The 16341-nt window shown below is 38.6% G+C and overlaps 3 protein-coding genes across 3 annotated transcripts; 1 reads left to right on the top strand and 2 right to left on the bottom strand.

The window, feature by feature from the left end:
• The first annotated feature begins 2643 nt into the window (after positions 1-2643).
• On the top strand, positions 2644-6557 carry arl14 (ADP-ribosylation factor-like 14). The gene has a single exon (XM_067605787.1). It carries the CDS (start codon positions 3001-3003, stop codon positions 3604-3606), a length of 606 nt encoding a protein of 201 aa, XP_067461888.1. The 5' UTR covers positions 2644-3000; the 3' UTR covers positions 3607-6557.
• On the bottom strand, positions 6513-9792 carry LOC137194166 (zona pellucida sperm-binding protein 3-like). The gene is made up of 8 exons (XM_067605786.1): positions 9338-9792; positions 9100-9215; positions 8507-8610; positions 8156-8333; positions 7869-7986; positions 7640-7725; positions 7277-7548; positions 6513-6961 (listed from the first exon to the last, which is right to left on the bottom strand). The coding sequence occupies exons 1-8, from the start codon at positions 9722-9724 to the stop codon at positions 6876-6878; spliced, it is 1347 nt and encodes a 448-aa protein (XP_067461887.1). The 5' UTR covers positions 9725-9792; the 3' UTR covers positions 6513-6875.
• A 4060-nt stretch (positions 9793-13852) lies between these two features.
• On the bottom strand, positions 13853-15745 carry zmp:0000001127 (interleukin-12 subunit alpha; the record flags this gene model as incomplete). Its single annotated transcript, XM_067605790.1, has 6 exons — positions 13853-14239; positions 14484-14528; positions 14811-14933; positions 15147-15188; positions 15358-15444; positions 15539-15745. Coding segments are annotated over 6 exons (633 nt in total), but the record flags the coding sequence as incomplete, so codon positions are not given.
• Positions 15746-16341: the final 596 nt, after the last annotated feature.

Here is a 16341-nt window from a genome sequence, read left to right on the forward strand (position 1 = left end):
AGCGCCACGCTGATGCCAAGTATAGTGACGGTCTGTGCCAGGTGGAGAAACTCAGAATAGCTCGAGACAAATTCCAGTAGCAACATTCAAGTGTCTCATAACCATAAAGTCAAGTGCGTCATACTACAGCATTACGGGAACTATTTGCCCCATTCTATACGCATCTGACTCTTTATAAGCGAGACAAAGGCGCGCAGGCACCAGTGGCAGCAAGTTGTCATCTAACCAACTTAGAAATAAGCATAAACATTGCATAATCAAACTTTCTTTGGATTCTTTTCAAGAGTGTTTTGAAGGCAGACAGTATGGGACAGCATAGCTCCAAATCCTCCATAGAAGCGCGAGTGCTTTTCCAGCGTGGTGGCTCAGCGGACATGTTTCAGAAAACTGACGCATGCTCTACTCCTGCCTCTGCTGTCCGCATTCAGAAGAAGGTGACCAGTCGCTCGGTATGCCCTCACTCTTCCGACTGGTCACTCAACAGTTCAACATCCCATCCCTGGCTCCACAGCCGCGGTGACGTCGGGGGGCTGGTGTACGTGATGGATAATCCAACCGGCGGCGTGTGGATGAAGCCGAGAGACATAAGGGCAAGATCCTGATAGATGTAAAAATAAATCTACAGGTGAAATGCAAAGGAATTCTTCGATGGAATAAAGTCAAGCACACCATGACTTGGGTGCACTCTGTGTGTCCCTAAGCTTTGGCATCTTCCGGGCAGCAGGGTGTCGATTTGGGCATCTGCGCTGATCTGCGCCTCCATGCGCATCCGCACTGCAGCTTATGGAATTTCAGTGGATTTAAGTCGTCTCGTCCACATGGAGAGTTGGCCGGACTGATCACTGTGATTTATTGATTTAGTCTATATGAGACATTCACATGTTCAGTGTCGGACTGGATGGAAAGGAACAGGAAACCAAGAGAGGAGATGAAGTGTGTCATGCGTCAGATAACGTATTTTCTTTGGGAAACATTGCCTTGTTTCCAACATGACTGGAGGCTATTTATTTTTTTGGGAGATTGCATTTTCTCTGTTTTCAGAGTACTGTGGAGTAGGTTAAATAAAAGAGGGGGCCTTGAGTTGACAGTTGGCAGCTAGCCATCAACCTGATGTTTATAAACATGGCTGACCAACCTTCATTTATTTTTTCCTTCTTTTCTATTTTACTTCATTCTCCTGTTTAGACTTAATTTGGTAATGAATGTAAAATCAAAGCACAATTAAATACTTTGTTATATTGATGATAGTTTGGATGTGATAGACTGGTGGTCATATAGTTGAGCTTGGGACCGGATATTTGTCCAGATTGTCTCTCAGTAACTGAAGCATGACCAAACAGCTGAATATCAGAGTTGTTTATGGCTGCATTTGTTTTTGAGAAGCTCTGGAACTTTAAGGAGGTTTAAGGAAAGTGATGGTTTGTTTGAAGGTTTTAACACCCACCTGACATTTCACACTTCTGTCAAGGGGATGTTTGGACTGTTTAGAAATTCATTTAAGATACAGATAAAGACTTTAAACTCAATATCTTTTCTGTTGTACCATACAGAGTATAGGCCAGCACTAGTTAAATGTGAAACTGCATTTCTTTCTTTGTCTGATGAAGTCTAGATATTGTTCATCATTATTGTGCATCATGTTTGCTCATTGTCATTCACACTTAGACTACACTGTTGTGAAACAAATGAACTGTAGTGATCATTAAGTTAATTATGTGATTAAATTTCCCAAATTGGCTCAGAATTATTTTATAATTACTTTATCTCAAAATGTGCAGCAATGTATCCAATGTGCACCATGGCCATATACTGTTGGTAATAAACAAAGAAATATTTCACGCCTTGATGCTGCTTTTAATTGAGTGGGTGAGTTTTTTTTTTTCTTTTTTGCAGGAACTAAGCAGCCCGCATGAATCAAAAAGTATGTGTAAGGAGTAAGAAAGTACCTTACTATCCTTTCAATGTGCCTTTGAGACTTAGAGCACAACAGAAGTAGCAGAACTTACAGTAAATACCATTTCATAAATCCATGCATGGTAAGATAAGCACATTGACTAAAACCTGGATGTACAGTGGGTTTGGTACCACTTTCCCCCCTTTTAAAAATAGGCTTATAGGTTGTAACCAATAATTAAATTGTAACTTTAATAAAGGTTAATAAACCATTTAGTAAAAGCTTTATAGATCAATTGTAAGCCATTCATAAAAAACAACTTTTGTTGTCTGTCCAAATCTCTTTGACTGAGTAATAATAATAACTTTATTTATGTAGCACCTTCAAAAACAAAGTTTGCAAAGTGCTTTGACAGACAAAACAAAAGTAGGATACTCAGAAGGCAATGTAACAACAGAGGGTAAAGTTAAATTAAACTTAAAACAAGAAGACAAAAGACACAGTACAGAGAAGACAGAAGGATAAGACGGCAAAAGAGATAAGACAATAAAAAACATTTAAAAATGCAAATAAAAACAAAAAGAATAAAATCTATAAAAAGAGGATACTTAGGATCTGACTAAATCAATTTATTCACAACTTACTAAGCATAAATCAATAGATTACCAACATTTGTAACTTAAAAAAAAAAGAAATTATAAAGTCAAAGGGAATTTCACAACCTTGCAACCCAAAATGTAATCTTATTAATGGTTTAATAACTGACTATAACGTATTAGTAAATGATTTGTTAACATTAATAAAGCCCTTACAGCTACAACTTGTAAACCCTTATAAATTCTGACTTATTTGGTCTTGTTGTGGCTACAACCGCCTCCACTGATTCAGCGAATAAACAAACAAGGCTTTCCTAAGGTAGGCTACAAACTTTGCCCCTGGTGTGGCGCCTTATCTGTGAGCCGTGAGTTACAGCCAGCATAGAGGTAATGGCTTATCTGTTAAACTCCGGGCAACGCACTAACCAAACACTGACTCAAGAGAGTCCTTTAAAGTGGAATATATGACCATCCCACTTGAGTTGACTGTCTTTATCTCTCCACGCCGCCATGGGCCAGCGAGGATCTAAGCAACCGGAGGCCCGAGTTCTCCTTCTGGGTCTGGACAACGCTGGGAAATCAACGCTCCTGTACAAACTGAAACACAACGCGCGTGTCAGCACAGTTCCTACAATCGGTTTCAACGTGGAAATGCTGGAGGCGAGAAAGAACAAGAAGAACATCGCCTTAACCTTGTGGGATATCGGTGGACAGGGAAAAATGCGGCAACACTGGAATAGTTTCCACCAGGACACAGCGGCCATCGTGTTCGTTGTGGACAGTTCTGACCGGCAGCGTCTGGAGGAGGCGCGCCGGGAGCTGGAAAACACGCTGAGGAGCGATCAGCTGCGGGGCCGTCCGCTCATTCTTCTCGCCAACAAACAGGACGTCAACGACGCACTGACTGGCACTGAAATCAAGGACCAGTTTAACCTGAAAAAGACTTGCTCAGATCGGGACTGGTTTGTTCAGCCTTGTTCGGCATCGACGGGCGTTGGAGTTCAAGAAGCCTTCAGACAAGTTGTCCAAATGGTGAAACTCACATCAGACTCCGAGGCGATGAAAGACAGCATCAAGGAAACAGTGCACTACTTCAAAGCCAGCATGAGACATTAGTTTTAGTTGGGAATGTTTCAAATTATTTTTTAAAAAAGTTTGTTATAAATCTAAATCATATGAAAAGTTGGTTGAGTCTTTTAATTCCTTTTACGCACAATGACTTCTGTGCTCATACATCCCCACTGAAACTGCTCAATCTAGCAAGCTAATGCAGAGTGAGTGAAAAAAATATAGGTACTATTAAATGGTTACCAAGAAACACAACACAGCATGAAGTGTATTACTGTAAGTTAGAAGTAACTTTAGAACTGTTTAATTGGTGTATGCATATTGTCTTTCATCTATTAAACATAAGTGCATTGTCTCATGCAGCTACGTTTAACTCTTGGATTCACATTTCACTGATGCAGCATCAATATCAGCGAGATAAGTAACACGTGCATACTGTATATGTTTTGCTAATATGGAGATTGATCCTCGGTTGTGACCTTTGGCTGGTGTTTATCCTTTCAATTTGTAGTGCATTTATAACATATAAATCCATCCATCCATATATATATCCATCTATAAATGGAGAAATTCGAACAAGCCAATGAGTCTACAGGTATTTGTTGATAAATCATTAGTGTTTTACGATAGCCTATAGTTTCACATGTACCCAGTCTGGTAAATATTGACATTAATAATTGTTAATGAATTAAAGAGCTAGAAAGATAAAGCAAATATCGTGCATAATACACCAGCCAAATGGATTTTTTATGACTTGGCAACCCCAATGTTGTTCTTGATGGTTTATTACTGATCTATAAAGCATTAGTAAATTATTTATACATTGTATTATATAATATTAGCCATTAGTTACCACATTAGAACACGATACCAAACTTGGACACTTGCTGATCTTTGGAACAAATAGAGCAATAAGCAATAAGTTAGTTAACCAGTGAGTCAAAAAATATCTTGCAATGAAACACGCAGTTTAAGCTGCTGGGAGAACTTCTTGGGCGTTTGATCTTTTTCTTAAATGTCCATTATAACAATATAAAATACAATGTAAAATATGAACTCCGTGGTCGTATAGTGATGCCCCACTCTACCCAACTGACGTCCTTGTCATGTAGCTTGTCCCATTGAGGACTCGGTCTGTCCTCTGCACCCATCCCGCACTGTCTCTTCATATGTCGGCAGACGTTTGCATTCATCGTAGGTAGGCAGCTGAGCAGTTGGGGCTGGATCCATCAGGCTGTCCGGTGTGCAGCTCTCCATAAGCGGCTCTTGTGATGTTGTAGCAGCTGGGTGTCCGTCGTGTGGCGGGGTAAGCTGCCTGGATCTGGAACACAACACTCTGTGGACAAAGTATCCCACACCGAAGAGAAGAAGCATAATAAGAACCCCAGAAAGTTTTCGGGTGACCATGGCGATGTTGTAGTAAGTATTGTTCACGAATTGCTTGCAACAGGTGACGGCAGTGGTGTCGTTTCTCTGTGCGCAGCAGATCTGGTCATCTCGACAGAAGTCCTGTCCACATTTTTGGATGGAATAAACCACTGAGCGAACAAAACAGCAAACAGTGAACACTGCCACCATTTGGCTTTTGTATAAAAACATTGTTGTTTTCCACGGGACGGAATGATCCAGTGAAACTCGATGGTAAAGCATGGGAAACAGGATGCAGGAGAGAGGAGTCACTCATAGATAACACACTGCGGGATGCGCTGATTGAAACGCTGTGGCAGTGCCATAATGTCCAGAGTAAATGTTGGGGAAAATGAGAAAAAAAGCAAGAAAAATGAACTATCATCCAAAGTCCTTCTAGGGCTACTACTCAGACAGCTGAATGTGCACATATAATCTCGCAACATGAATATGCTAATAGGCCCAAGTGTACTTTACTGTGCCCCTGATTTATTATGCACTTAACGGGTATATTGATGCGTCTAGCATTGCAAACACAGTCTTTCATAGCCTACAATGGCTCATTCATCTGATGTGAAAGTAAACAGGCGCCCAGGAAATCGACCAGTCTTGTCGGAAACACGGAGAAATGACCAGTGATTAATCGCGAAGGTGGGAGGGGACATCAAAACAAGCGGCCTGAGGAAGCCACTGTTGAGGTTTTAGGACCATGGACAACCCTCAAACACGCCCACTTAGCGAAACAATAAGGGGCGCTGTCCGAGGTGCTGACACAACTAAACCCAAATAACTAAATGTTCCAGTTGGCAAAAGCAAAGCGGTTTTCCATTTGCAATATCAACAGTGCCTCGTATACCTTTAGGGGATCACGTCAGGTCTTCCCTTAAAAGGCTGATTGGTAGATCTCATGCTTTAAGTGCTACAACTCTGAACGTCTTGGGTAAACTTCCACAACACACCTAAGCACACCACTTACAAATAAAATTATTTTTAATCCACTTATTTAAATACAAATGGTAAGCAGACTGTGTTTATATTTCGCTCTTTTAGTCTACCGACCACTCAAAGCGCTTTACAATACATGCCAACATTTCTCCATCCGCACACACATTATACAATTATGGCATTTTATATTACATCCTGTACCCCTCACAATGATTAATCAATAAAGTGACTAGTGATGAGTCGGTTGTGGGTGGTAATGGAGGGAAGTGCTTCCTAATAGCATGTGCCTGGTTTTATATTAGATGAATCTCACAGTCAAAAGGGATGCATTGTGTGTTTGTGTTAAAAAGTATACAAACACAAAATGCATTCTTTCGACATCCACTTCTGTTGCTTTGGGCCTAATGAGTTTGAGTGCTTAAAACCCAATGCTAATTAAATTGGTTGCTAAAGCCATATTGAGTTCTTGCACCAAGAACTTACAGGAAGTTGGATTTTGTAAAGATCATCTATCGAATAATGGAGAAAATGGCAATCCTTGTGTGTTTTTGTATGAGATAGGTGTGGCCACAACAGCAGTTGCTAACAAGAAAAAAGGCAGATCATCTTGTAAAATATTTAATGGGGAGGAAAAAAAAAAAGAGACAGGTTTGTCATTTGTGTGGAAAGTACAAGAACTGTAAAAAAAAAAAAAAAAAATACATTTGAAGTAAATGGAAAATGGTAAGTACTTTCCCTTGGAGGGTTAAAGCTGACAAGAAAACATATATGTCAAGTGAGATGACATTTAGAATTATGAGATTAATCTCTGTATTCAGAGGAAAGTCAGTTTTGTCCAAAATGGTTGTGTGTCATGTGTGTGGGGTTTCCAGGATGCTATTATATTTCTTTTGACTTTGAAAGTGGCAGCAGTGAAGTTATTTTTTTCCCCATTCTCAGCAGTCTCCAGAGTGCAATCCTGAGTCTCAGGTGGTCTTTTTCTTGGGTGAAAGTGCTGTTGTGGAATCTGTTGATAATGTGACAATAAGTGGTCCCAGCTGGACTGTTCTATCTGTAAAAACAACCACATGGGATTTTATTTAAAAACATTAAAAGGATCTCTTTCAGCTGCATGAGAAAAGGTCGAATGGGTGATTGAGCCATATAAATAATACAACTTTGGATTACTTTTCCATTTCTCAACTGATCATAAACTGAACATAAATCTGTCTTACTTTTATTGCTTAAAAATAATGGTGTAAAAGACTTGGATTTAACCATTTCATTTATATTAAAAAGTCCTGTCAGTAAATCTGTGCCTGTAAAGTTAAAATAACATTTTTTTAAAAAAAAACAACCAATAAAAGCTCTCATCTCTTGTACTCACCTGCTTTGTCATCTGCTTCTCTCTTCATCAATCCAGCAGAGGACTGGTGAAGTCTGTCTTGTTGACTCTGGTGCATTCCAGGGCGGACACGGACATAACTGGCCGGATGATGCTCGGGACTGTTCTGGACAAAACTCTCCTGTGAGTTCATGTCGGGCCAGGCGTTGGTGCTGATGGTTGTTGTAGGAGGCTCTGTGGATGGAGGCTCCTCAACCCGATGAGAGATGTCGCAGCTTCTACATGCCTGGTCATTACCGTCAACTGACAGCCATCTGGATAAGGAGACAGTTGTGGGAACTCACCTCTGATTTTCTGATAGTAAAGCCTAATACTGATTATAACATTGCAGCAATATGAGAATACCTGTTCTCAATAAAAGAGCACGCCCTGTTTTGGGAGTTAACAGGTGATGCGACTGGGACAGCCTTCAAGTAGCAGGTGATGTAGACCTGTGGGAGATAGATTTTAGTGTGCAATACAGAAACTCTTCTCTCAGGTCGTTTCATAACAATATTAGATGGGAGGGAGTTTTACATTGTCAAGCAGTTTGTACAATAAACCTTTAACAAAGACAAAATCAAAAATAACTAACCTGATTGTTGGGCTCCTGGTGGAACCTGAATGCATCGAGCTGGAATTTAAGCGCGTGCTCTGCAGCTCTCGGTAGGAAGTGAGAGCTGGAGTTTGTCAGGTAAGCATCAGCGAGACATCTGTTAGAGCAGCAAAATAAGATAAATACTGAGAATGCAGATATATGAAATTCAAACAAATGGCAATCAAAACAAGAATGATCATTTACACTGATTTTAAGAGATTTGGGATGGTGTGTTTGGGTGTGATTTGGTTTTATCATGTCTATTATCAATTGGAGGAACTCACCCATAATGCTCAATAAAGTCATATCTTAATGTTGCCTTTGCGTCAGGTGTTGCTGTGGCAACACAATGGTCAACATAGACTCGTAAGGGCATGTGGTTACCCATGATGACAGACACTTTGAAATGAATTGGGTCACCCAGGAAGTATGTGTAAGATCCTCTCTCAAACTGCCAGTCATCTGCAAAGATTAGAGTAAAAATTAGAAATCAAAACATGCAAGAAATAATTTAGAATTTGAATGTTCTAGTGCACAAAAGGCATCATCAGTGATCATAAAAATATAGCATAACACTTTTCTGAAGATACATGACAATAGAACAGGATTCTCTATCAATGTCATCCTCTTGATACCCGTCATGAGTTGCAGACTGAAGTCTATCTGATCGTCAACTGTGGCTGTGGTGATGAAAGGAACCCAGGTGGGGTGCAGAGAAATACCATCAACAGCATATCTCCTGAAAACAGTAAAAGTGTGGCAGCATTACTCCATCAGTCCTTATAGCATTTACAGCTGCAATGATAAGTCAATTTATTGATCAACAGAAAATTAAGGGCCAACTATTTTGATAATCAATAAATTGCTTTGAGTATTTTTTTTCTTCTTTGATTCCATCTCCTTAAATGTGAATATTTTCTGGGTTTCTTTAGTCCTTTGATAGTAAACTGCATGTGTTTGGTTTGTGGACATTTTAAGTTGCATCTTGGGTTTTGGGAAATGGTGAATGACATTTTCCCTGATTCTCTGACATTTTATAGACCAAACAACCAATTGATTAATGAAGAAAATAACAGATTAATCAATAGTGAAAACAATCGTTAGTTGCAGCTCTAATAGCATTGTTTAAATGTTCAAGGTCTAATGCATGAAGAAATCGAAGATCAAAGTCCAAATATTCAATACACACTTAAAATAGTATATCCTCTCGAAATTGCACGGAACCTACTTGTCATAATGGCATTCAAGTGGGATAGTTGCTCCATCTAGTCTAAGCAAACCATCAGATGAAGGTTCAGGTGAGTAGACCAGCACAGTAGAATAGATAATCTTCTCTTTTGTCGACTAGAAGGGAAGAGTGAGTCTTTCAACGTGTACCATGCTACATAGTAATATACCAAGCTCTTAATCATAAATTCAGACCACCTCAAGAGAAAGTTCCATAACAAAAAGAATACAATGCTTACAGAGAGTTTGGTTCCACAGTCCGTCAGGTGGGCATGGATGGTGAATTCTGCCTCTCCTGATGGGACTGCTATGCATGCGCTCCCTTCTCTCACTGAATCTGAGCCAAGGCGCAGATGATTGCCGTCCAACACAAGGCCTGTATTAAAAATATCAGCCTGCACCACAACCTCCATTGAATCCGGGTGGCACTTGACCAGGACAGGTCGAGGCCGCGTACTGAACTCTGCGCTCTGTTGACGTTGAGGCTGAATAGTCCTGCTCGGTAGGTGAGGGTTTGCTGCGCTGGAGGGGCCTCGGCTGTAAACTAAACTGCTCTCTATGAGTGTGGAAACTGTGAGAAGGACAATGATCCACCAGGCAGAGGTTCGTTGCAGGTTGCGGTCCATTCTTGGCCTCAGGTTTTGGAAGGAGTGGCGGGGCCCTACAACCGCTGAAAATATCGACACAGATGTAGGTAATCTTCCGTGATTTGACCCCCTGACACACACCTGTTTGACCACAAACGTGGTGTTAGTGAGTGTTAATCAGGAGGATATGTAACCAAAAGTGTATACAGCAACTTAGATTGCATTTTTTTAAATGTACATGTAAATGTACATTTTTAGTCTATGAGATTCTTTAATATCATTAAAACACTATTTTTAGCCCATATTTGTATGTTGGCAGCTTGGTCCTTTGGCTAAGCTATATATGCTATAAACTAATTTATCCAGTAGGTGGCACTACAACCGCAGATATAATTTCGGTCAGTTAGCTGCAATATTGAGATGGGTGTACAGTACATCATTTTAACTGAATATAGTTAATTTGTTTATAACTTGTTTTCAGTTTAGGTTTGCCTTTAGGCTTCTCCTATGCTAAGAAACCTCACAGTTCAGTTTTAGCATCCATTTTTCAATAGTGATAGGAGCTTTTGGTTTAATTACATTAAAAAAGACACTCGATACAGACGTTGAAGGCTACCTTATTGGTTATGATTCATTAGACTAATTCAAATACAAAATATCAGAATTTAAAGTTCCAATGTGACAAAATGTACTCCGCCCTCCTGGCACAGAAGAGTGCAATTTGATAGAGGGCAAAGACATGTGTACATATTTAATTTAAACAATCTGAATAACAAAAGTATAATACTGTAGAGCACTCTTGTCCAGTGTTTTTCTGTCATTCATAAATAAACTACAATCCTATATTTACTAGACGGGAAGGATTTCAGTTAGCCTGAAAGCAATTTGAAAGATACTTTGTTGTGGTTTTATTCCTCATTGTTGGCATGGACAAACTATTGCACAGGCCAAGGGACCCAAATGGTCAGCGGCCCAACAACCAAAGTTTGAACTTGACTTTTATCAGCATTTCTTGTTGGAAAGGCAATAGGGATCTCCCAATCAGTTTTTTAAATAACTACACCCAGCTGTTAATTTCTATTTATTATGTGTCACAGAATAAAACCATGCTAGTCATTATGTCAACCGCTGAACACATATTGTGAAGGTGTATGGTGGAAGGTGGCAGAAATGTAGGGTCTTTAAAACTGAAACTTAAAATAAAGTGTTTGATCCAAATTTTTGTTATATTTTCCCTGCATAATACAGCTGCAAACTTTGGTGACAGTAAGTCCACATTAAAGATGGTGAGGCAATTTAAATATGTTCAATAGCTGTATAGTTTTGTTTTAAGAAAAAATTTAACCTGCATCACAGATTTTCCTTTGACATTTTTCTATAATATTTTATCTTCCAGTATTTTTTGCAATATCTGTGGACAGCAGTGTCACTGTCGGTCTGCTGTAGCAGGAAGTTATGGGAGAGTTTATACAATTTCTTTTCAACTTGTCCCTGTTGTGGATATTTTGAGCGATGGTCAGCACCTCAGTGGAGAAAAGCGGACATTAGCCTTTGATGTCCTAAAGCTGACAATATTTATTGAAGCACTTGATCAAGGAGAACTGAAATAGCGAACATCAAACTTATCTGCAACTTGGATGCTGTCTCTTTCCATTCTACCCCTGAAGGTCTGAGTCCTAGTCTTTAACCCAAGCAGATCAAGTTGGTCCGGACAATGGAGAGACAGGGGTCTCTCTTGTTCCAGGCGATGGAGAGCAGGAAGGCTTTCCTGCTCATGACATGGTAAAGTACATGGATTGAAGACTTCACAATGTGAGTGATTATGATGATGATGATTGTTGTGATTTTGTTTTTGATTGAAGTTGTTAATCTAGATTGTTTAATTATTTGTTTTACTGTTCTGATGTAATCAAGTATGTTTGTGTGAACCCCCTTTAAATTGCCAGGGTTTCATCTAGCAGGAGGCAGGAAGTGTCTTGGCCTCTGTTTGTAGGTTCATGTGACCGATGACCTCTGTCATGACCTCATTTAATGCCTTGGTGTTTCAGGGGATCCTCTTTGAGGATTTGCCTCAATAGCTGCCCCTGGTGGCCGGAAGACAGAACTCATGGGTCACATGATGAGTGCTAAGGGGGTACACAAGAGGGGTTTTATCTAACTTACTGATTGTATGTTTTGATCTTAACTGAATTATGAGTTCAAAAGATTGATTCTTGATTATTTTTGTTTTATGTAAAAGTTGATTCATATATATATACTCTTGGTTTCCTGTGTGAAAGAATGATTCTGTAATGTACATGTTGTTTCTACTCTGTAGGTGTATTCTGATGGTCTGTAAATCTGTAAACCATTTCTGTGGTGGGTACATCATACGTCTCTCTCAACCCCAACAGCCACAAATCTCAGTTGTGTCAGTTCCATTGAACACAGAGGGGATGCAAATTGAAACAATGGATAGATGTCACTTTCAGTGAGGTTTTATAAATACCAACATGGCTTACCTTCACTTTCAGAACATCATTCGAACAATTCGGCACTGAGGTGAACGAGTTAATCCATTCAGCTCAGTGAGTATAATCATGAAAGCATCAGCATCTTCAGATGACTGAAAAATGTATCTGTACATTCCACTGTTAATTCTTAGCTATTTGTAAACTCATTCTAGATGTTCAACACGGTGACATCTGACCATTTGCTGTATCTCTATAGACGTCAACCATGACAATATAATATAGCCCCAATCCTAACTCTGACTCAACGTCAAATCCAAAACATAATCCAGACACTGGTACTAGTCGACTGGCTTTCACATCCTTGAGAATATCAAAAAACTTTTGGTCACATGATAGTTAGTTATTGACAGTGGACTTTCCAAATCAAGTGAGATCAAATACCACTTTGTCTTCTGATGGTACTTAAAATTTATCAGAGGGCTGAGGTGGTGTTGAGTTGCTTACAGGAATATACAGTACAGTCAGGTGTATAGTAAAGACAGTTTGCAAAATGCCATCAAGGCAAGGAAATCACATACAGTTGTGCTCATAAGTTTACATACCCTGGTAGAATTTGTGAAATACCAGCCTGACTGATTATGCTGTAAACTTTTGTTTCATTTAATGATAGTGGTCAGGTGAAGCCATTTATTTTTACATAATTATATTTGCCCTTTTTACATCATAATTATAACTGAGCCATGAGGAAAGCAAAAGAACTGTCAAAGGACCTATGAGAAAAGGGAGTTAAACTTTATAAACCAGTAAAAGGATATAAAAAGATATCCAAAGATTCGAAAATGCCAATGAGTAGTATTCAAGCTCTGATAAAAAAGTGGAAAATGAAGGGTTCTGTTGATACCAAGCCACAGTCAGGTAGACCAACAAAGATTTCAGCCACAATTGCCAGAAAAATTGTTCAGGTTGCAAAGAAAAACTCACATGCAACTTCAGCTGAAAGTTGTATGTGTGGTTTCAAGCTGAACAATAAGGAGGTACTTGAACAAAAATGGGCTGCATGGTCAAGTTGCCAGAAAAAAGCCGTTACTGTGCCAACGCCATAAAACAGCCTGCTAACAATATGCCAAACAGCAACTACACAAGCCTCAAAACCTCTGGAACAAAGTTATTTGGAGTGATGAGACCAAAATTGAACTTTATGGTCACAACTATAGACACTATGAATGGTACATGTCTTATAGATTCTGCCAGGGTATGTAGACTTATGAGCACAACTGTACCTCCTTATTGTTCATCTTGAAACAGCCACATCCAAAATATGGCCGATATTCCACAAATTCTACCAGGGTATGTAAACTCATGAGCACAACTGAAGCAAATTTAATGGTTTAAAAAAACAGACTATACATATTATTGTTTAGTGGTTGCAATAAATGACCAAGTATAGCTGTCAGGCAGTCTCTTGAAAGAAAGAAATGAATGAACTTGCTGTAACTACGATTATGTGATGTCACTGTAGATTCTCTTCAACAAGGGAAAAATACTTAAATTGTCTCATATAATATGTTTTGGAGTTAAAACAATAAAGTAGTGTGAGTAAACAACAATGAATAAATGAATGACAAATCAGTATAATTTATGCAGGAAAAATATTTATTTGATGATTCTTAGAACCAATGACATGAGAATAAATAACTGAAAATAAATAGTCCAGAATAAAACAAATTTAAATATTATTAATAAATAAATAGTCTGTAAATACACTTTCTAAAAGGTACTTTAGCACATCACTGATGTTAAATATAAATCACGAACACAAAAATAATGTATCCGTAAAAAGTTATAAATTAGACTAAAGTGTTTTCTGTCACAATTAGATAGCATGAACTGTTACTATAGTTCACTGGATTTTATATGTAGACTGGTTCTGTATATAGCTTTCTAAACTACTGATCTGTTAGAGCTCTAGGATTCATTTAGTGTGTTCACCAGAGTTCATGTATCCGATGACTCTGTTGATGGTGATGGTGCGGACCTGGAAGCCCTTCAGAACTTTGCAAAGGCTGAGTCTTTCATCGTAGGTGCTCAGCTTGTCTGAAGCCTTTAAAAAAACCCAACAAAAAACAGGTTTAAGGCATTGTGAAGGACATTACAGTCAGACTATAACTGTTCTTCCAAAAGAAGTATATGTTTGGAGTAAATGTTTTGATTTCTTGACCATTACAATAATATTTCTTTTTGTTAATCCTATTTTTGTACCATCTTCAATTTTGAAATCTAAAATAAAACAAACACATAAACGGATCATGAGTCATTGTCATGGCATGCACTGAAATATCTCTTACCTTCCTTGAGGCCAAGTCTGCGGAAAGAGACCATGTGAAGCAGTTCTGTCAAGAGCAAAAGATTAACTGTTAATTCATTTCTTAATTCAGTGGTACTCAAGATGCAGTTAATATGTATAAGTTATAGAATTACTCCTTTAAACCTCTCCCTTTACCTCTTCACATTTCTCTTTTAAATTTAACATATGTAATTTAACATATGTTATATTTACAACAGTAGCCTCTAGTGTCCCTCGTGAGACAGCAGCCAGTTTTAATTTTCATTCTGTATTTGTAAATAGTAGCAACACCACTGAAGCTATATGTGTATTGTGTAAAATCAGTTACCTCCATGAGTTCTTTGAGGCTGAACAGAACAGTACGGCTGAGTAAAGTGTCAGGGTCTGGCTGAGCAGCAAGAAATTTGTAGTAATACTGCAGATCCTTCCCAATGCTTTTTAGACATGAGTCCTAGATTGAAACACAGCAAAGACAATTATAAACACATATATACATATAAACTATCAGGCAGCAAAATACAGTTGATGAATATGTGTTAAAGGTTATTTCTTCCTACTTATATTTAATATGTACACTTTCATAATCTCTTAAAAGAGAGGTAGAAGAAGAAAAAGAAAAATTAAAAAAGTGGTAGTTTTGTCAGAGAGACAAAGCTTAACATACCTGATCAAATTCAGATTTAGCCATTCCAGAGCATGTTGGTTCCTGTGTGACAAACACAGTTACATTTTAGAGGCACAGTTACAAAATAATTTAAAAAAAAAAAAAAAATGTATCTTGGCATAAAAAGGGGGTTAGTGTTAGAATATAGGACTGATTTTTCCCTATCTCACAACTAAAGTACATCTGTATGAAATAAAGCTTCCTACTGTACCTTTGGTGCACACACAAATGGCGTGTTAGTCTCCATGTGCAGCTCCACACTCTGCTTTGTGCAGTCGATTCCAGTGAACAGGTTGTTCTGTGACGAGGAAAGAGAAATTTTAAACATCACTGTAAATTAAAGACAGATTAAAGATGACGTGTAGACCTACAGTGTAGTTTTGCGGGCATACCTGCATGAGTGTATCGGTGATGTTCTCTAGAAGTGTTCTTGCGTAGATAACACAGGAGTCCGTCATCGGTCCTTTCACTGGCAGAGACTGGCTGACCTGCCACACAGGACAGCTGAGCACTAGAAGCAGCAGTGCAGGAGTAAAGTCTGGCAAGAAAAAGAGAAAATAGAGTCCCACATGTAAATCTAAAGTCTCAACTATTTTCTTTCAAAGACACAACATTGTTCAGTCAGTGGATATCACACTCACAGAGCTTGATGAGTGGCATCTTGAATAAGACTGTTGATTCCGATTCTTTGTTGTAACTGACTGAACTCAGACATCCTTAAGTATTTTATACCCAGGCTGACGCAGGGATTTCCCTTACGATACAGTGATGCTGACACCTGACTGTGCATTGAAAGAGCACAGTCAAGGTTGTGTAATTTCCTCTTTCTCCCCTACAGTACTGCTGAATAGTGAAACTGGAATTCACAACAACACTGATGATGAAATGGCATTTACTTTGATTTTGAGGTTAGAGAGATTCAGAGATTCACACTAATTCACAGTTTATTGTTGACATTTCCAAAGAGGGGAGAATGAAAGCATGATGTAATATTCTATTGTAATCCTGCACAGTCATGTCAAACATCTGTCGAATTACAGCCATGTCCAGTATATCAATATTAACACATTTCATTTTATTTATGTGTAAGACAAAGAAAAAAAAAGATTGACAAACACATGTAGAAGGACTTTATAATTAATTTATTATATATTTATGTATTTATAGGATAGGTTCACAGTTTTTCAAGTCTGTC

The sequence above is a fragment of the Thunnus thynnus genome, chromosome 12 (assembly GCF_963924715.1).
Source record: "Thunnus thynnus chromosome 12, fThuThy2.1, whole genome shotgun sequence".
Classification (NCBI taxonomy): Eukaryota; Metazoa; Chordata; class Actinopteri; order Scombriformes; family Scombridae; genus Thunnus; species Thunnus thynnus.